The sequence below is a fragment of the Penicillium verhagenii genome (assembly GCF_028828195.1).
Source record: "Penicillium verhagenii strain IBT 33310 chromosome Unknown utg000003l_segment0_segment0, whole genome shotgun sequence".
Classification (NCBI taxonomy): Eukaryota; Fungi; Ascomycota; class Eurotiomycetes; order Eurotiales; family Aspergillaceae; genus Penicillium; species Penicillium verhagenii.
The window spans coordinates 1423313-1442430 of record NW_026643167.1 but is presented as its reverse complement, the minus strand read 5'-3'; the positions used below and the strand labels follow the sequence as shown (position 1 = coordinate 1442430).

The 19118-nt window shown below is 49.2% G+C and overlaps 9 protein-coding genes across 9 annotated transcripts; 5 read left to right on the top strand and 4 right to left on the bottom strand.

The window, feature by feature from the left end:
• Positions 1-259: 259 nt before the first annotated feature.
• On the top strand, positions 260-1513 carry N7466_001939 (putative HLH DNA binding domain protein; the record flags this gene model as incomplete). The annotated part of the gene is made up of 2 exons (XM_057161337.1): positions 260-318; positions 373-1513. 2 exons carry the CDS (start codon positions 260-262, stop codon positions 1511-1513), a joined length of 1200 nt encoding a protein of 399 aa, XP_057024622.1.
• A 2154-nt stretch (positions 1514-3667) lies between these two features.
• Positions 3668-5203, top strand: N7466_001938 (ANP1/MMN9/VAN1 family protein; the record flags this gene model as incomplete). The annotated part of the gene is made up of 4 exons (XM_057161336.1): positions 3668-4541; positions 4623-4670; positions 4729-4944; positions 5037-5203. 4 exons carry the CDS (start codon positions 3668-3670, stop codon positions 5201-5203), a joined length of 1305 nt encoding a protein of 434 aa, XP_057024621.1.
• Positions 5204-6600: 1397 nt separating this feature from the next.
• Positions 6601-7226, bottom strand: N7466_001937 (uncharacterized protein; the record flags this gene model as incomplete). Its single annotated transcript, XM_057161335.1, has 4 exons — positions 6601-6630; positions 6704-6867; positions 7026-7081; positions 7141-7226. The coding sequence occupies 4 exons, from the start codon at positions 7224-7226 to the stop codon at positions 6601-6603; spliced, it is 336 nt and encodes a 111-aa protein (XP_057024620.1).
• Positions 7227-7804: 578 nt separating this feature from the next.
• N7466_001936 (uncharacterized protein) lies at positions 7805-9703 on the top strand (the record flags this gene model as incomplete). The annotated part of the gene is made up of 5 exons (XM_057161334.1): positions 7805-7991; positions 8035-8487; positions 8558-9390; positions 9453-9545; positions 9605-9703. The coding sequence occupies 5 exons, from the start codon at positions 7805-7807 to the stop codon at positions 9701-9703; spliced, it is 1665 nt and encodes a 554-aa protein (XP_057024619.1).
• Positions 9704-9927: 224 nt separating this feature from the next.
• On the bottom strand, positions 9928-10695 carry N7466_001935 (uncharacterized protein; the record flags this gene model as incomplete). The annotated part of the gene is made up of 1 exon (XM_057161333.1): positions 9928-10695. One exon carries the CDS (start codon positions 10693-10695, stop codon positions 9928-9930), a length of 768 nt encoding a protein of 255 aa, XP_057024618.1.
• An 854-nt stretch (positions 10696-11549) lies between these two features.
• Positions 11550-12263, bottom strand: N7466_001934 (E2 SUMO-conjugating protein UBC9; the record flags this gene model as incomplete). The annotated part of the gene is made up of 4 exons (XM_057161332.1): positions 11550-11803; positions 11898-11921; positions 11989-12149; positions 12229-12263. The coding sequence occupies 4 exons, from the start codon at positions 12261-12263 to the stop codon at positions 11550-11552; spliced, it is 474 nt and encodes a 157-aa protein (XP_057024617.1).
• A 793-nt stretch (positions 12264-13056) lies between these two features.
• N7466_001933 (asparagine synthetase B) lies at positions 13057-15385 on the top strand (the record flags this gene model as incomplete). Its single annotated transcript, XM_057161331.1, has 9 exons — positions 13057-13082; positions 13202-13252; positions 13327-13352; positions 13429-13455; positions 13530-13565; positions 13635-13783; positions 13851-15109; positions 15178-15282; positions 15343-15385. 9 exons carry the CDS (start codon positions 13057-13059, stop codon positions 15383-15385), a joined length of 1722 nt encoding a protein of 573 aa, XP_057024616.1.
• A 318-nt stretch (positions 15386-15703) lies between these two features.
• N7466_001932 (porin) lies at positions 15704-17021 on the top strand (the record flags this gene model as incomplete). The annotated part of the gene is made up of 6 exons (XM_057161330.1): positions 15704-15751; positions 15824-15857; positions 15912-16000; positions 16097-16187; positions 16284-16786; positions 16872-17021. 6 exons carry the CDS (start codon positions 15704-15706, stop codon positions 17019-17021), a joined length of 915 nt encoding a protein of 304 aa, XP_057024615.1.
• A 461-nt stretch (positions 17022-17482) lies between these two features.
• On the bottom strand, positions 17483-18622 carry N7466_001931 (uncharacterized protein; the record flags this gene model as incomplete). The annotated part of the gene is made up of 2 exons (XM_057161329.1): positions 17483-18248; positions 18342-18622. The coding sequence occupies 2 exons, from the start codon at positions 18620-18622 to the stop codon at positions 17483-17485; spliced, it is 1047 nt and encodes a 348-aa protein (XP_057024614.1).
• Positions 18623-19118: the final 496 nt, after the last annotated feature.

The window sequence follows — 19118 nt, the reverse complement described above, 5'->3', positions numbered from 1 at the left end:
CGTCTATACGTGCTTTGTTTCGTCTCCACTTTGTCTTGCATATACATCGTTCCCACTGTGTTTTGCCGCCACCTGCTCCATTCGATTATACTATCCTCGACCGTGTGAATATCTCTTGTGTGTTTTTTCAAGGGAAGGACATCAGTACCAAAGATCTATTTTGGTATTTTTGAGTATACACAGCTTGCTACATTGAAACGACCTAAGTCGACCTTCGCTTCTGCACATATCACCCATTTAAACATATCAACGATTCACCATGATGTATGAGGAAATGGGTTCTATGACTGATGATATTCAGCGACGCTGCTCGCTTCCGTGAGTGCCTATGGCCCGTGTGAATCTACATCTCATTCTAATTGGGGTAATCAGCATTTTGAAATCCTCCACTCTCGGTATGAGTGGCTCTGACTTGGGCGAGGACCGCCGCCTGCCTCCTCTCCCCCGCGTGGATCCATTGCCCCGCGGACCTTTCCACCTGAACCCTTTCCATGTCAAGGAGGCTTTCCCTCCCAGTACCCCGGGCCCACAAGACTCCTTCCAGTTCAAGTCATCATGGTCTGGTAGTGAGCCCATCGTGGCTCCTCCCTCGCCAGCCAACTCTGCTGAGAGCTCTTGGCAAGAGTCTTTCACAGCCCAGAAGGCTGCCTCGACCGAGTGGCCCAATGATCTCTCTCCCACTGAGATTATGGCATTGATTGCTCCCAAGAACATCAACCGTAAGCAGCCTCTCCAGCAGCTGTGCGGCCGTAAACGCAAGGGCAGCTCCGACTCCCCTGATCCCGATGATCAGCGGGAAAAGCACCGCATTGCCGAGGGCAACCGCCGAAAGAACCTCAGCCAGCTGCACCGTGAGCTGGACAGCCGAATTCATGACTTCTTCTTGGAGCGCGCCGGCTGGAACCCATCTAAGAGCCTGATCCAATCCAAGGAGCATATCGTCCAGGGCGCCGTCTACCTTGTTGACTTCATGCTTGCTATTATTGTCCACCTGATCCGACAAGAGCAGGTCACCCCCCAGCTTTCTGAGAAGCTGCAGCCCCAAGTCCGCTGCATGCAGCTGCAACAGCTAGTTACATCCCTCCAGCAACAGAACCAGACCACCCAGCAACAGCTCCGCACCGCTAAGGCAGAGAACGAGATGCTGGCGGAACGCAACCGTCACCTCGAGTTCCAGTTGAAGTCCTACGATGCCATGTTCCGCTCCCCAAAGCCCGAGAGCACAAGTCCCCGACCACTAGTCGAGGTTCCTGAGCACAAGCGCCAGAAGAAAGCTGGCCTACCGGGTCTACGTGTCTTCTGTGATGAGATCGGCCAAAACATCAACATGGGCCCCGAAACTCCTATCTACCATGATCCCATGCCGAGTGCTACTTCTCAAACCTTCAGCACATCATACCTCACATCAACACCCCCTGTTACAGGTCCCTCATCACCAGCTTTCCTCTCTTCGCAGCCCGCCTCTTTCAACTACCCTTCTTCCCGACGCCACTCGCTGATTCCGTCGCCATAAGAAAGTGCAGACCTCATTCTGCGTGGTTCTCTCGATCCTGATGTGTTGATGATTTCCCCTTTTAAGTTCCCCGCACCCCCTTGCAGGCAGCGGCGTCGTCTCTCCCCCTGCGTCATTTTTTGGGTTCGAGGACAATTGGCTTTCAATTTCTTGCCGTCCTCATCCCGCCACATTGCGATTGTGCTTCTTAGCGTGTCTGGACTCTGCACTACTGTAACATTAGGTTTGCCTCTTTGGAAGACGTGGAAGTTTCCCGCTCGGTGTTTATATTTTCATTTCTTCTGTCTATTTTTCGTTGGCTCGCTCTCAAAACTTTCAAAAACGGGTGGCATATTATTTACTTTTCGTTTCTTTTGTTTATTTCTTTTTTCTTCTGGTTATTTTCTTTTTCTTCTTTTCTTTTGTTTTTTTTTTTTTTTGGCAGCGGCTGGTACGATATGGTGTATATGAATGGGTTGGATTTTTCTTTTCCTTTTGTTTATTTGTCTACTTTCTTTGTTCATAATGTCAAGTCAATATATGACAGTACTTACAATCATCCTTTTAAACATAATTGTGTGTTTTGTTTTCTTCCTCGTATATCTCTGTAGGTACTTCGCCCGCATGACTCGTGAAGTAGCACTACATGATACATCCCCAGATGCGTCCCGGGTATGTATAACGTGGCATCATCCAGTGGTACAAACTGCCGTTTGCAAATGCAGGGCTATGTAATGTTGTACCTACCTATGTACCTACCTATGACAGTGATGTGTATACGAGGCATCCTCAGTTCGAATCGCAGATCGGATCCATGGATCTAGCCACGAAGCCTGTTGAATCGAGAACTTGTTCTTAATATAGTAGGCCATAGACTCATCACAAATTATAATACTCGGCCGCCACGACCTTGGGAATTATTGCATTATGGAACATATCTTATTTCTGTTTGGGACTTTATCTGAGACTTTTTTCCTTTTAAAAAGTAATATTGGGTTTATCAATGGGGTTTGGTTAGGATTGCCTTCTTTTGCCCTTGTCTACGTACACAATGCTTTGTGCCTGGTGGAGTCTGGGCCTTTTGAGTGGGGTTGAAGGCAACGATTATGTGGACCAGAAAGCATCGGAGAAAAATAAGAGAATTCAAAACATAATACTCCGTGTACAAATGTCAGAACAGACATGGAAAATCATTTTGCGTACTTTGAAAATGACCTTGATATGGTGAAAATTGACCCCATCCTAAATACAAGCATTTTAGTTCTAGAACTATGGAAGAATCATGAATCTCCATTTTATCCAGCAAATGCGGAGATACCCCATGTCTTAGATATAAACTATCTTTCACAGGAGTTTCTTCATTGATATTTTCTATTTACTTGAATCTCTTTTTCTCTTACTCCCCATCAATTGAGCTTTTACTGCCTCCAAACATCCCTGCAGTTTGTGCTATTTAGGGGCTATAACGCCACACCCGGTCGAGACCACAGCACGTCAGGGACACGCAATGCCACAATTGATGATGAAGCCTCAGGGGCTGAATAGAGATTAGAGAAAATATCTATATCTTCACACAAATACAGCCTAAGTTAAAGAATTGAAAGTTCTTCTTCATCAATGAAGATGTCTTATCCTCGTCGATCTCCTATACTAAAAATAACCAGGGTCTTTTTGCTCCCGTACCGAAACAGCCCAAAAAAAAAAAAAAAAAAAAAAAAAGGAAAAAGAGGAACAGATACTGTGTCTCCAGGAGACAACCAACAGATAGAAGACTGAATGTGTAGTATAATTTATCCATAAGCCAGAAACAAAATATAAAACTTCACAAGATTGTATAGATCGTGGCTGAACTTGACTCTCTTCATTAAGGGCTGATTTTACTCCGTACCCGTTTTCCCGCTTGGCAAATTCCCCCCCGACGATCCCGTCCTCATCGTTTTCCTCCTCCCTATCTGTCAACACCGCAATCACAACTCCATTAACGCCTCAACTCCTATCTTGCCCGACCTTTGTGGCCTTTTGCGCGTCCTCTGAGGCCTCACTCGTTCGGTCCGTAAGGGGTATTCGACGGGCCTCGAACCAAGGCCCGCCCCGGGATCGTCGCCGCTCCGGCTCCTGAAAGTCACAGAATCTCATCCAAAACACCTCTTCACATCCTCCTCCCTCATACCCAAAATGTTGTTGCCAAAGGGCGGAGTCAACTGGAAGTCCGCCAGATCCCAGTTACCACCATGGAGGGCTGTCCTCGTGCTCCTGACACGCACTCGTTTCTTGATCTCCATCGCCATTACTGGTCTGGTTCTCCTGCTGTGGCGTGGCGTCAGCAAGTCCGCATCAGAGATGCAAAAGTATGCAGAATCCCACTTCCTTGGTGAAACATTTCGTCTCTTTTCATCTACTAACCCAGCTCGCTCCAGTTTCTACTGCTATGGCTCGTCTAAATCCCCCATGGAAATGTCCATCAACGAGATGGTCGAGTGGAACGCTCACGCCCAGACTCCTGTCCTCTTCAACCACCACGAACCTTACGAAGTGAACAACACCTCCATCTCTGAAGTAGACTTGAACCCCATCTACTCTACCACCCAGGCCTACCACAACCGTGAGCGCGTGCTCATCCTGACCCCTCTCCGCGACGCCGCCCCCTACCTCGAGAAATACTTCGATCTCCTATATAAGTTGACCTACCCCCACGAACTGATCGATCTCGCTTTCTTGGTCGGTGACACCAAGGATGACACCCTGGCCAACCTGGCTTCCGAACTCGACCGTATCCAAAACCACGCCGATGAAAAAATCCGCTTCCGCAGCGCGACCGTTGTCCGCAAGGACTTTGGATCTGACGTCGAGATGAGCGTGGAGGAGCGACACGGATTCGCCGCTCAGGGTCCTCGCAGAAAGGCCATTGGTCGCGCTCGCAACTACCTGCTCTACTCTGCGCTCAAGGCCGATCACTCGTGGGTTTACTGGCGTGATGTGGATATTGTGGACTGCCCCGAGCGCATCCTGGAGGACTTTATGGCTCACGACAAGGATATCCTTGTGCCTAGTACGTTTACCCTGAGACCTCTTCCCATGATTTACTTATGAGCTTCATTGTTCGGGTTGGACTGACTTGGATTTTTAACAGACATTTGGTTCCACCGTTACCGCGATGGTCGCGACGTTGAAGGTCGCTGTAAGTCAACTCTTATCTTGTTTAACCTACATCTTACAATTTTGCTGACTCATTGCAGTTGATTATAACTCTTGGATTGAGTCTGACAAGGGCCGTCGCTTGCGCCAAACCCTTGACCCGGATACCGTCTTGGCTGAAGGTTACAAGGAATACGATACTGGCCGCACCTACATGGTCAGCATGGGTGACTGGCGCAAGGATAAGGACGAGGAGGTTGAGCTTGACGGAATTGGTGGCGTGAACATTCTCGTCAAGGCCGATGTCCACCGCTCAGGTATGTTATTATACATTCTCCAAGTTCTCCTGGGCTTGATCCTGAAGCTCTTCTTCTTCTTCTATTTGGTTTTCTAACTTGCTACTTTCTAGGCATTAACTTCCCTTCATACGCTTTTGAGAACCAGGCTGAAACCGAAGGTTTTGCCAAGATGGCCAAGCGAGCCGGCTACCAAGTCGTCGGTCTGCCCAACTACGTGGTCTGGCACATCGATACCGACGAGAAGCCCGGCAACCTAGGAGACCGCAAGGCATACTAAGTCTGCGATACCCCCGCCTTTTGTTAGCCGGGGAACTGGCTACTTGGGCTACAGAGTTGATCTTTGAACCCCGTTCCGTCTCGGATCCACCCCTCCATTTTTGTTCGACCGTACGGAGCTCCACGGCATCCCGTTGTGCCCAGCCACGGTATCAACCTATACCACTGTGATACATGTTCGCTTCTTTTTTCTTCTTCTTTTACTTTGACATTGGAGGGATGTTTTCGTGACGGAGGCCTAATGATTTCCATAATCCACTATCTTCGTGCCGCGTTCTAGGGAGTGTGCGTGTGTTGTGTATTTGTTACCTTGGCGCTACGGGGGAAAACGTTGTTTGACAGGAACTGCAGGTCTATAGAGTTCGCCGGTTCTTGAGACCTTCATATACTGAATTTGTGTTTTTTACGCTCGGCGATCATTTCTTCTCTTCCTATCCGAAGGGAAATTGTCCGGGATGTTAAATACCTCTTTTCTCCTTTCATTTTCTTTTCTTGTTGCAAACTAAATTAGGGACCGCGAACCGGACCGTCACTATCATGTTGTTTTCGTTTTATATCAAGCATTCGACCCTGTGTGAGCAGGGTTAGTTCAAATTTCGCCCTCCTGCATCGAGCATGTTTTTTCCTTCTTGAAAGCGACAGGCCTTCTTCCAAGAGGTTGGTCATGGTAATAATAGATGGGAGCCAGGTGACCTTGGAAAATTTCACTGTTGATTTCAGTGTACGTCGCTGATTGTGTATATAACAGATTGTATGACCTCGCAAACTTAGCAAACCCGACTTGTCAATTGATGTAATAAAAAATTGCTTGAAGCATCTAATACTATACACCTCTTTCGGTCCCCACGATAAAGTACGTCAAGACAAAATACAGTGAAGTCCATCCAGAAACTCTATACTTCATTCTCATGCCATCTTACACTTGCAGCAAAGCTACTAGGATCCCTTGGAAGTAGTAGCACTGTCAGCGGGAAACAGAAATGACAAAAAGTAACTGATGCACAACTTGAGCATGGAAATAAGCCATGGATGAGGCTTCAATGTTGGTACTGATTTATGCCCATTACCACCACTTTAAGCTTATATAGTCAAGCCTTGCATTGAGTCAAGGATAGATCAAGAATCAAGAGTATTTACACCAAATGAACCATCTCAATGTTCCAGCCAATTAGGATATTGAAGAAGATTCGACCCCCATTTCTAGGTCCAACATTTGAAGTGCCGGGCCATGGAGATGATCAAGCAAGTCTTGAGTCTTTAGGCCCATTTTTTAATGTGAGATATTAGTATTGAATATCTACTGCAACAGGGACGAGGTAAGAAGGACTAGCTCATAATTCAATTTTTGGAGTTGATGATATAATGCACTTTGGTTTCTATTGGTACTACTGTTCCCCTTTACAGCTGCTGGCGCACAGCAGACTTGAACTATAACGAACGAAATTTATTAGCAACGCGTATCACAAAAGAAAGAAAAGGAAAGAAGTTAGTTTCAACTTACGGGAATGATCTGGGCCTTCTCCAAGTCCCAAACGCCGGAGCGAGAGTAGATATCATTCTCCAGAATAGCGCGCACGGCAGCCTCGTTCTCGGCCACGGCGAGCATCATGCTGCCCTTGAAAGAGGGAACCTCGCCCTCGGCAGGGTGAGATTCAAACATGGCACCTGTTAAGAAGGAGAGAAGGACAGGTCAGTCAAAAGTTCATATGCGAATTGAATTCAATTTCAAATCCACCGGTTCAAGTCAAAAAGAGGAACCGAGAGGAGATTCTGAAAAGAATCACATATAAAGCAATGGTGAATTCGTAGTGGAGTAAACATACCACCGCTGACAATGGAACCGGCAGCAACCAAAGGCTTCACACCCTCCAGGTGGGCACTGGGACAAACGGTTAACTCTTTGCTCGGGACATCACGAGGGGTAGAAACTTGTCTTACGGGCGGACCTCCAGGCGCTTTGCCTGGGCGCCGGGGAAGTCCGGCAAGATGCAGAGGAACTCGTGCTTAGCGGGAGCGGAAGACATGGTGCGTAGATGAAGAGAATTGGAAATGAAGGAATTGGCAGGTCTGTAGAGGGGTGAAGACACCGGAACTGTTTTGGACGGAGCGCGGAGGAATAGTTGCCGAGCGTGGGGGGAAGCTGGGGTTCGAAGGACTTGGGCGAGAGTATACATGATGGGTGTTATTGTGGGGAAGGAATTAAAGGAGGAGAAAGGGGGAATCTAAAGAGTTAGACCAATTATATGACTTGAACCGGATAAGATTAATGGGAAAACGTTCGCACATTTTTCCGGAAGATCCGTCGACTCCAACTTGAGAAATGGAGTATACTAGTATGGAGTTAACGACCTTGAGACACTTCGAACACCAGCAATTCCTAGTAGATTCAACATAGGCCATTGTTATCTAGTAGCATGTATAGTAATGATTCCTTTAGAAAAAATACAAGCATAATCTACAAATCCCAAGATCTATGCAGAACCTCATTGGCCAAAAAGTGATTGCTTAGGTGATCCAAAGCCAATCACGCGCTTATTGCTATCACTTGAACCTCATCCAGCTCCGCACCTTAAACAACGACTAGTCGTACGACGAAGTCACCATGCCTCCAGATAATGCCTCCACGAAGGGTGGGGGTATGATGTCGCTCTATGCCAACCTGCTAGGACCTGATGCTGACGCCTCTGCGACCCCGGGAACTATTTCTCGCGCTCCCGTCGTCTTCAAGCAAGGCGAGAACGACGCGCAATCCGATGAGTCTGCTGCCAAGAAACAGCAACTCAATCCTGGTACTTTTCTGAATTTCTTTGAATCACTTCACTGAGGCAAAAGTCACTCACCTTCGTTACCCTCCGACAGCTTCTCTTCGATTCCAGCCTACCAAGCGGCCACAACTTGCAGCGCAAAAGACCAAACCCAAACCCGCTTTACCCAAGGCCATCCAACCCAACGCAAGCCAACCTTCTGCGCCTGCCTCTGCTTCGGCACCTATAAAATCGACTTTGGCTGACTGGGCCGCCGAGGATGATGATTACGGGTATGTGGGCGAGAAGCGACAGCGCGGCGGAAGGAAGAAGCGCAAGAAGAACCATGAGCCGCACGAAATTCCACAAAACTGGGACGACATCTATGACCCGTCACGGCCAAATAACTACGAAGAGTACCGACATAGTGATGAGAAGATCCTCGAAGTTCGCGAATGGAAGGACCGCCTTTACGCACACCGGATGAGACGCTCGCCCAGTAGGGACTCGGATAGTGATGACTATGACCGGCCCATGAACCGTATGGACCATTTAACCTGCTGGAACACTGCAACTCAAAGTAGAAAACAAAGCTCACCATTTATATTTAGGCCAATTTGCACCCCCAGGCAGCTTCGCTCCTCCGCCGAACCTCAACGATGTATCCCCACCTCCGGCGCCTGGACCCGACTCGTCTGGCGAGGATGCCTTTTCTCGCCGTGCACGCATGAGCCAACGCGAAAATAACGATACAGATATGCCCGACATTACCTCAGTACCACCCCCTCCACCCAATGAACCCCCTGCTCCGCCTTCAATTCCCATTGGCGACGATGTATATGAGCGTCGCTTTCAGCAAACCAACCAACCTCCTCCACCGGACCAGATCCCACCACCACCTCCTCCTCCTCCTCCTTCTCGCCTCGATGCATTTCAACCTAGCTCCGCAACCATTTCCCGCGCGCCTGTCCGCTATACTCTTCCTCCCCCTCCGCCAGATATCCCTGCGTCAGAAGCAGAGCTGGAGGAAGTTCTTGCCAAGGAACAACCCGCAGATGCGCAAACCGAAAACGATGGAGAAGATTCCAACGATGCGCCCCGCTCCCTTCGTCCTGGTCAGAAGGGCTTTGCAGAACGTCTACTCTCGAAATATGGCTGGACCAAGGGATCTGGACTTGGTGCTACGGGCTCAGGTATCGCGAAACCATTGCAGGTCAAGGTTGAGAAACGCAAGAAACGCCCTGATGCTGAAGGGGGAGGCTTTGTTACTCCTGGTGGACGGGGAACCATCATCGGGGGTAAGAGGAAGGGTGAAGATACAGGCAAGTTTGGACCTATGAGCGAAGTGATTATTCTTCGGGGCATGCTGGATGGTATGGATCTTGAGGCCGAGTTGGAGAGTGGAGATTTGATGCAAGATATTGGCGAAGAGTGTAACGAGAAGGTTTGTTGCGTTCCAATCTTGTTGGAGACTGCCTTTGCTGATACTGATTGCTTTCTTTATAGTACGGGAGTGTGGAAAGAGTGTATATTGCTCGTGATGCAGGCATGCCAATTCCCGTGTTTGTGAAATTTACGAGTCCTTTGTCTGCTCTGCGGGTAAGCTTGATTCTTTGGGCCTATCTCATTTCATTTACTGACCGGGGGACTATCTTTAGGCGGTAAATGCTCTTGAAGGACGCATCTTCAATGGAAATGCCATCACGGCGCGATTCTTCAATACTGAAAAGTTTGAAGAGGGAGTTTATGTGGAGTAATCTATTGATGTACTAGTATCTAATGACCATGCCGCAGACATGATGATATTGCTGGTAATGCAACTATTTTCAACCCCAATCAAAATATCTATCAAAGTCTCCGCAACAGAAATCCTAGCCAAGATTCCAACAAATGCGCCTCGCTATGCTATGCAACAAAAACATTCAAAAAGAGATATACAACGTTATAACACGTCATCGGTCTCAGTTCTATAATAAGAAAGTTAGAAAGTGAGCTGATCAAAAACTTCCAACTCCCAGGCCTCCCAGACACGTTCAAGGGCCTTGTTCCGACTCACCGGAGCAGGAATCATAGATTTCAGCGTCGCGCTCTCATCCTGCTGTCCAGTCATCCCCCAAACAGGGGAATCATAGCCCAAAGTAGGGGAATCTGTAAAATCGTTTCCTTCCAACGCATGAGATTCAACCTCAGACTCAGAGTCAGAGCCAGAGTCAGGTCCCATATCTAACCAAGATAATGAAGGAGGGATATCCTCAGCATCACCAAAGTAAAATTCTTCGTCGTACCAGATATCATCGTTCAAATCCATGTCAAATTGCATGTTTGTTTCTGTTTCGGATCCTCTAGCAAGCAAATCAGCGCCGCCCATCCATAGATGCATATCCCAATCCTCCGCTGTGCGGTTGTGATTGAAAATGCGGTCACACTCCTCTAAGAATTCATGATATTCGGGATCATTTTCAAGATTTGCCGGATCATTCATATCGGCGCTTGCAGGTTCAGGTTGGGGCTGGGGCTGGGGCTGGGGCTGATCAGTAGGTTTCCGCTGCATCTGCGTCTGCTTCTGCTGCCACCGCCGCTCGCCTTTGCAGGTGCAGCACTCTCCTGAAAGAGGAAAGTCAAGCACGGGTTGGTAGTGCGGTAGACAATCGTATCCTGTTGCCGTGGCATAGATGCAAGGGATAGTGGATGATTGGGATTGGTCTAGGTGATGGCAAAGAGCGTGGTACCACACAATAGCATGACACATTTTGGAGAGCTTGGGTTTATTGGGTTGATATTGATATTGATATTGATTCTGATTTTAGTAATAGATGAGGATAAGGTAATAGGGATTCGGGGAGTTGGGTTGGTCTTTATAGATGTTTGATTGATGGGCTGGGACGAGGATACGAATGTGCAGGTGTACTATTTTCATACCCTTGTGGCTTTGAAGTTAGCAGGATATTTCCGGTTAGCTATTTCTAGTTTGTGAATAATGGCTTACTTGCTTGGGTTTCTCTTTCAATGGGCTTGGGACTTGTTTGAGACCAAGGTACTATTTTAGTGTGTAGATCCATCTTACTGGCTCTTCTGTCATCTAAGAGTGGAGCAAGCCAAAGTCGGGCTTTCATTACATGTTGAATGGGTCTTTATGCATAGATTCCCTTTGTTCATCGTGTGGTTACAATTCTGAAGCATAAAAGACTCGAAACAAGGACCCGAAATATTGTTACTTACTTGCGTAGGACAGTCCTGGTTCTGCCTTCTGACTGTGCACTCAAAATACTCAAGCCCGTGGAGCCTCGCAGGTCAGTACTCAGGTTACACATTACCCTACGGTCTCTTTACAAGGGACAAGGAACCTAAACATCCATAATACATGATCTGCAAAACGCCATCCATTGGCTCAATAAACGCCACGCTGGTGATCGGTCGCTGAGAAAAGCAAGAAATGCTCCCCTGCGCAAAGGTAGTTAACGTAATGCATACGAGATATTGCTATGTCTCGCCGTAGCCAGTAAGAAAAAAAAATAAGAAAAAAGGAGAATCAGGAAGAATATAGCAAGTAAAACCTCAAAGAAAAGTGCGCCGTTGTTAGCCATGCACAACACCCACAGTCTCCTACATGGGCGGGTTCTCCTTCACCACCTGACGGACTCGTCGTTCGTATGCAGGGCGGTCTTTTTTGAAGAGGTTGTAGGCATCGGCCTGGGCAGGTGACTCCGGATTTGGGTCATTCAGCAGATCCTGGATACCGATCAAGATCTGGCGGATTGTAATGGCCGGACGCCAGGCTTCTTCCTCGTTCAAGATGGAAAGGCAGACTGTGCCAGAGGGGTAAACATTCGGGTGGAAGAGCGGGGGAGTGAATTTGCCTGTGGATTTTCATCGTGAGCTTTGCTAGCCGGCTTAAAGGGAGGTGGCGTTGCGGTCTTCATGGTGGGACGTAAGAAGAGTGGCAATACGTACACTTGGGAGGCTTGGTAGGGTATTCTGGACACGGCGAAAAGACGATCAGAATCGGCATATTGGTCGGCAAGGGATGCGCAATATCACTCACCTTCGGGGAAAGTCACGGTCAGGTGGTAAACACCGCCCTCCCAGAGCGTATCCTTCTTTCCGGGCACGGCGCATGTCCATTGCTTGAGGTCCAAGGTGCCCTGCGCTGTCCGCTGAGGCTTCGCGACGAAGCCAAAGGGGTGATCACGACGCCATTGTTTGCTATTACAGTGACAAAATTGTCAGCAGATGCTTAGGTATCACGTTGTTTTGCGCTGGGAGATCGTGAAAAGGCACATACCGCTCTTCTTGGAGACGATTCTGGCAAAGCGACATTTTGTTTAGCGGGTTGTTGAAGACTTAGTGGAGGGAGGATCAAGGCGGATGTGGGAGTATTGCAATATCGGTTGATCAAGAAGGGAGAAGAGAAGAAGTAAATTGGAAAGTCGGTAGTGAAGTAAAAAGTAAAGCTGCTTGGTCTTTGCAGCTTCACTTCTTGCGATCTCAATCGCCCCGCCAATCGGATTAGGTAAGCCGTTTGTAACAATGGCAATCAATCATATGCATGGGCGCATAGATGCATTATTAGCGCGTAGTTTTGAGATGGAAATCGCCAATCTGCGGGTATATGATCCATTCTGGGATTGATATCTAGCCTACATAGTACAAACGCCAATTGACCAGAGTTGTTCTGCGAAAGCGAAACTCTATACTAGTAGGTAGTCATAGCAATTATTCAGTATGACATCCCGGGGTGAGTAATAGTCCCCATATACAGATGAACAAAGATCCTTTTTCTCCGGCAACCAGCAACTCTTAAGATAGTAAAACACAACTGGTGAAAGATCAATATATGGATACATATTGATATATAGATCAAGTATGAAAAGAGTAATGACTAACATTGAAGTCTCAACCGAGAAACGCCGAGTAATTGGCGCGGTGCCACTGGTGGGTTTTTATCTTATCGGTGACTCAAAGACTGTCCGACATCGCCCCTCGCCGGAAACGAAAAAAAATCGCCTTGACCGGATACTCTTCCAGACTCCGGGATTAGTCAATCTTCTTCTTCTTTCTTCCCATTGACTCCAATTGATCTCCTACTCAACAAGAGTATCATCTGCCCGTCATGTGTGGAATCTTCGCGTGTCACCAGTGCGTTATCACTAGTTCTGAATCCCACTTTCTATTAACCCCACTACGCCTCTTGGTCCCCCCGGGAGAGGCACACGCGATGGTGGGTTTGGAGACATTGCTAACTGGACTCCGAATAGTCACCCCGATGTGCAAAAGTTCAAGCCCCAGGCTTTGCGCATGGCTAAGGCGTAAGTTACTATATTCTTCTTGTCTTTCGTTGTTCAATAAAGAGGGATGGTTCCTAATTATGCATCTTCTACAGTGTGCGCCACCGTGGTCCCGATTGGAGTGAGTCACCGGAATCGAAGCTCGAATATCACACAAGTTGGGAGCTAGGATATTGACATGGTTATTTTCTTGACAGGCGGAAACTTCTGCGCTGATAACACTAGTGAGTCAATTGATTTTTTGAAATGGCTCGCCGTTGCGATTCTGAATGTTGGAGCTAATGGCGCTGTTCTCTAGTCCTCGCCCACGAGCGTTTGAGCATTGTCGGTGTCGGTATGTCGCAATATCCTTGAAGCTCTAGTCTTGTTACTGCCGTTCATTTTACTCATGTTCTCTCCCCAGATTCCGGTGCCCAGCCCCTCGTCAACGATGATGAGACCCTCGCCCTTGCCGTCAACGGTGAGATTTACAACCACCGCATCTTGCGGAAAGCCCTGAAGACCAAGTACAACTTCAAGACTCACTCCGATTGTGAGGTCATCATTCCCTTGGTATGTGGATATGGAAATCCGTGGACGCGCAGGAGGGATTTTGGCTGATAACCCCCACCTTTTTCAGTACATGGAGCACGGTCTTGATGCCCCCAAGCACCTCGATGGTATGTTCTCCTGGGTTCTCTGGGACAAGAAGCTTGACCGTGTCGTTGCTGCCCGTGATCCCATCGGTATCACCAGCTTCTACCTCGGCCGCTCTTCTTCCACCCCTGGTGCTGTCTACTTCGCCTCCGAGCTCAAGTCTCTGCACCCGGTTTGTGACGACATCATCGCTTTCCCTCCCGGTCACATCTACGACTCTAGCACCGACAAGATGACTCGTTACTTCGAGCCCAAGTGGTGGGACCCCACCAACGTCCCCACCACCCCCGTCGACTTGAAGGTTCTCCGCCACACTCTGGAGAAGTCTGTCCGCAAGCGTCTGATGGCTGAGGTTCCCTACGGTGTCCTGCTTTCCGGTGGTCTTGACTCCAGCTTGGTGGCTGCCATTGCTCAGCGTGAGACCCTCCGCATGCAGGAGGCTGCCCGCGCTGCTCTCAAGTCCGAGGCCGTCACTTCTGACCTGGTTGGAATTGACGATGAGAACGAGCTGTCCACTGTCACCACTTTCCAGCAGCTGCACTCCTTCTCCATTGGTCTGCCCGGCGCTCCTGACACCGAGGCTGCCCTTGAGGTCGCCAAGTTCCTGGGCACCAAGCACCATGCTTTCACTTTTACCATTGAGGACGGCCTGAACGCCCTCGCCGATGTTATCTACCACCTCGAGACCTACGATGTCACCACCATTCGTGCCTCTACCCCCATGTACTTGCTTTCTCGCAAGATTAAGGCTATGGGTGTTAAGATGGTTCTGAGTGGTGAGGGTAGTGATGAGATCTTCGGTGGTTACCTCTACTTCCATGCTGCTCCCAACCGTGAGGAGTTCCACACCGAGACCGTCCGCCGTGTCAAGAACTTGCACTTGGCTGACTGCCTACGTGCCAACAAGTCGACCTCTGCCTGGGGTCTTGAGGCTCGTGTCCCCTTCCTCGACAAGGAGTTCCTGGAGACCTCCATGGCTGTGGACCCTAAGGATAAGATGATCACTGATGGCCACATTGAGAAGTACATCCTGCGCAAGGCCTTTGACACCTCTGATGAGCCTGATGAAACCCCTTACCTTCCCGAGAAGATTCTCTGGCGCCAAAAGGAGCAGTTCTCTGATGGTGTTGGATACGGGTGGATTGACGGTCTCAAGGATGCCGCCGAGCTGCACGTCACTGATGAGATGATGAAGAACCCCAAGCCTGAATGGGGTACCGATATTCCCGACACCAAGGAAGCGTATGTTACCCGGCATATTTTCTTGGCAAAAATCAAAATCAACTAACGTGGAACCTTTTTTTTAATAGTTACTGGTACCGCACTATGTTCGATGAGCAGTTCCCGCCTTACTGTGCGGGTACTGTCGAGCGGTGGACCCCTACTTGGTCGAAGCAGAGCGACCCTAGCGGCCGGTAAGCACATGAATCGTGGAGAAATGATGTGATGTGGTTGAATACTAATCCGCTCTCTAGTGCGATCGCCACTCACAACAAGAAGTACAAGTCTGCTGAGTAAAGTAGTGAATGATATAAAAAGGTGAAGATTTCGACAAAGGTTTTATAGATATTCCAAAATAGAATTGGATGTATATACCATTTTACCCCTTATATTTCCTCTCTATTTCCCCGTAAAATGTATGCCGAGTTTAATCGGAGCTTTGACTAATTACCTAATCACTATTACGGCGGATTCGCCCGGCAACCGAGCACCAACCAATCAATCACGGGACGCTCGGCGGGTGGCTCCCCCTTCTCCCAACACCTCACAACCCGCCAAACTCCCTTTCTTCCTTCTTCACACGCCTCACAACGTCTCTCATCACACACATTCATCATGTCTGCTCCCGCTGCCTTCTCCGACATCGCCAAGGCGACCAACGATGTACGAACCTCTTTTGAGTCGAATATATATATTACTTGCGCAAAGATGGGTAGCTGATGTCACCTCTAATAGCTCCTTAACAAGGACTTCTACCACGCCAGCCCGGGTTCGTCTCATTATTTATCCCCAACGTCAACCACGTTTACTAACCGTCTTTTAGCCAACCTTGAGGTTAAGTCCAAGGCTCCCAACGGTGTTACCTTCACCGTTAAGGGCAAGTCCGCCCACGAGGGTTCCATCGCTGGCCAGGTGAGTTTTTTTCCCCACCGTCTCCTATACGCGGAGAAGGTCCAATTCCTTGCGACGAAATCAGAATCAGATTGCTAATATCAGATTTACGTATAGCTCGAGGCCAAGTACGTTGATGCGCCTACTGGTAATAAACCCACCCGTTGCAAACCACCCGATCCTGGCATGCAGTTTTCGTATTTTCTGGGTACCTGGAGCTACATCGCGTCACGCCAGGTTTCCTTGTTTTTTTTCCACTATCTTTCCAGGGACACAGTAAAGCTAATTATTCCCTTACGCCCAGGTCTCACCCTGACCCAGGCTTGGACCACCGCCAATGCTCTCGACACCAAGCTTGAGCTGGACAACAACATCGCCAAGGGCCTCAAGGCTGAGATCCTGACCCAGTACCAGCCCGCTAAGCAGTCCAAGGGTGCTAAGCTCAACCTTTACTTCAAGCAGCCCAACCTGCACGCCCGTGCTTTCTTCGACCTGCTTAACGGCCCCACTGCCAACCTTGACGCCGTTCTCGGCCACGAGGGCTTCCTCGTCGGTGCTGAGGGTGGTTACGATGTCAACAAGGCTGCCATCACCAAGTACTCCGCTGCCGTCGGTTACAGCGTTCCCCAGTACTCCGCTGCCATCACCGCCAGCAACAACCTGTCTCTGTTCTCCGCCAGCTACTACCACCGCGTGAACGCTCAGGTCGAGGCCGGTGCCAAGGCTTCCTGGGACTCCAAGTCCGGCAACGCTGTCGGTCTTGAGGTTGCCAGCAAGTACCGCCTGGACCCCTCCTCCTTCGCCAAGGTATGTAATTCATCTTCCTTATTGATCCGATATCGGAATCAACCAACGTGAAACTAATCAATCATTTTTTCTCTCTCTTTTACAGGCCAAGATCAACGACCGTGGTGTCGCCGCTTTGGCTTACAACGTTCTCCTCCGCCCCGGTGTCACTCTCGGCCTCGGTGCCTCTTTCGATACCCAGAACCTGAACCAGGCTGCCCACAAGGTTGGCGCCAGCTTCACCTTCGAGGCTTAAGTGTTCCACTACCCTTAATCATCTGATAGTGTCGTGGTGTGAAGCAAGTTTCTTAATTATTTGTTCACATTGATCATGTTTCCGAAGAAGGTTATGTGGTGGAGGAGCAGATGCTTATCAACTATTGGCTTTTCGCCTAGATAATCTGTGTGTTATAGTACTGTGCTATTCACACGTTGTACACAAATTTAAATTTCCTTTGTTTGACGGATACCCGATCTTCTCCAATGCTTTACAACTTGAAGTTATAGTAGATTGCGCCAGATTTTGTAGATAGTGTAGTAGATTATGTATTGTGCTATTGTTGATGCCCAATGCTCACATACCAACATTGAAGACAGCGGATATAATATGATATCTCCAGAGCATATTTGTGCCCCAGAATGTACAACCCCCAAGTATAACTAAGAGTGTACTACTAGTATGTTCTTGTTGTATGCAAATGTCCGAAAATTCCACAATCAAGAACCCCGACTCTCCTTCCGTCTTCCCGTCCCATCCCCAGTCCCAGACGCAGGCGCAGAAGTAGGCGGGATCGGTATGGGATTCGCAATAAAGCCACCAATAGCAATAAGTAGCACAAAAATCCCACAAACAGTAAAGAACTCACTAGCCTGAAAGTTCCCACTAGCCATCACATTCCCATTAACCTTAACCGCCTCCTCCATCCTAGCTCTCCTCCTCTCCCCGCGCCTCCGATCCTCCGCACTCTGCGTCTTAAAATGCGCCCGCGCATTAAAATGCCCCAAGGGATTCCGATAAATGAACCCCATCGGATCCTCAGGATCATCCTGCTTCCTCTTCCCCGTTCCCGTTCCCCCAAACTCATCACCACCGAACCCACCGCCGCCCGCAGTGCCACTGGTATACGCCCCCTCCCCAGCCGTCCGCCCCGTAGCCCCGTACCCGCCGTGCTCGTAGAAGCTGGGCGGCGGCCCGTGGAACGCGCTGCGCCGTTTACTTAGCCCGCTGGCGGGCCTGGAGCCGGCGTAGCTGCCGCCTTTGTTTGGGTGCGCGGTGTGGCTGCTGTGGGTGCCGTGTGGGACGCCGTGGTGAGGGTGGGTGTGTTGGGCGGAGTGGAAGCCGTGGTCGCGGTCGTAGATTGCGCGTTTTGCGGCGCGGCCGAGGGTGTTGTAGGCTTCTGAGATGCGGGCGAAGCGCGGGCCTGCTTCTGGGTCTGTGCGGTTGCGGTCCGGGTGGTGGCGGAGAGAGAGGGCGTAGAATTTCCTGGGGGTGTTAGTACTGTGCTTTCTATGTATAATGGTGTAGCAGGGCATGGAGGAAGGCAGAGAGGATGCTGTGGGAGTGGGTTTTCGTTACTTTTTGATCTCGGCTGCGGAGGCGGTTACGGGGAGGCCGAGGGTTTCATAGTGGTTCTGTGCGTGGGCGTATGCGGGGCGAGTTGAGGAGAAGTGGCGGGGTTTGAGGAGGTTGGGTATAGGGTTTTGTGTGAGGGTGTGTGGGTTTTGTGGGTGTGGTCGCTTGGTGGTCGTGTGCGTGAGTAGAGAGTAGCAGCTTTGGCGCGTGCGGAGGTGAGGAGATGCGCAGCTGGGTTTGTGGGGTGTGTAGAGAAGAAGCGTGGCTGGTCTTGGAGGAGGCATTGCCGTTTTTATTAATGACTGTTGTGTGTTACATCGAAGTTGAGGGAAATGAGGCGGGGGGGGGATTTGGGAGAGTGATTGTGGAGAGGAAAGAAGGTTGAGGTGAGAAAGCCGGGGTGGCGTCATCGTGGATAAGGGTCGATCATCTAGAGCACAGCTGCACCACTACTTGTAGCTATCTTTTTGCTAAGCGTCAAGCTAAAATATTATATGGAGCTTGAAGTATCTTTTCCAGTCGGTCTATGCTTGCGATAAATCATTTCCCACTGTTACTGTTAGGTGGTATTGAAGCTTGTGTTTGCAGCAGCTGATGATCAGATTAGATAACATGTAGACCATCTGCATCGTGTTACCCCCACATGCCCCTCATGTCCTGATGGACGCCCAATTTATGTACTAGCTAGAGAATGCTCCGGGTGGTAATGCAGATAATGGACATTGTTCTCAATCTATTTTGAATACTTTCAACTCCGACAACCCTCCTCGATGAAATTCA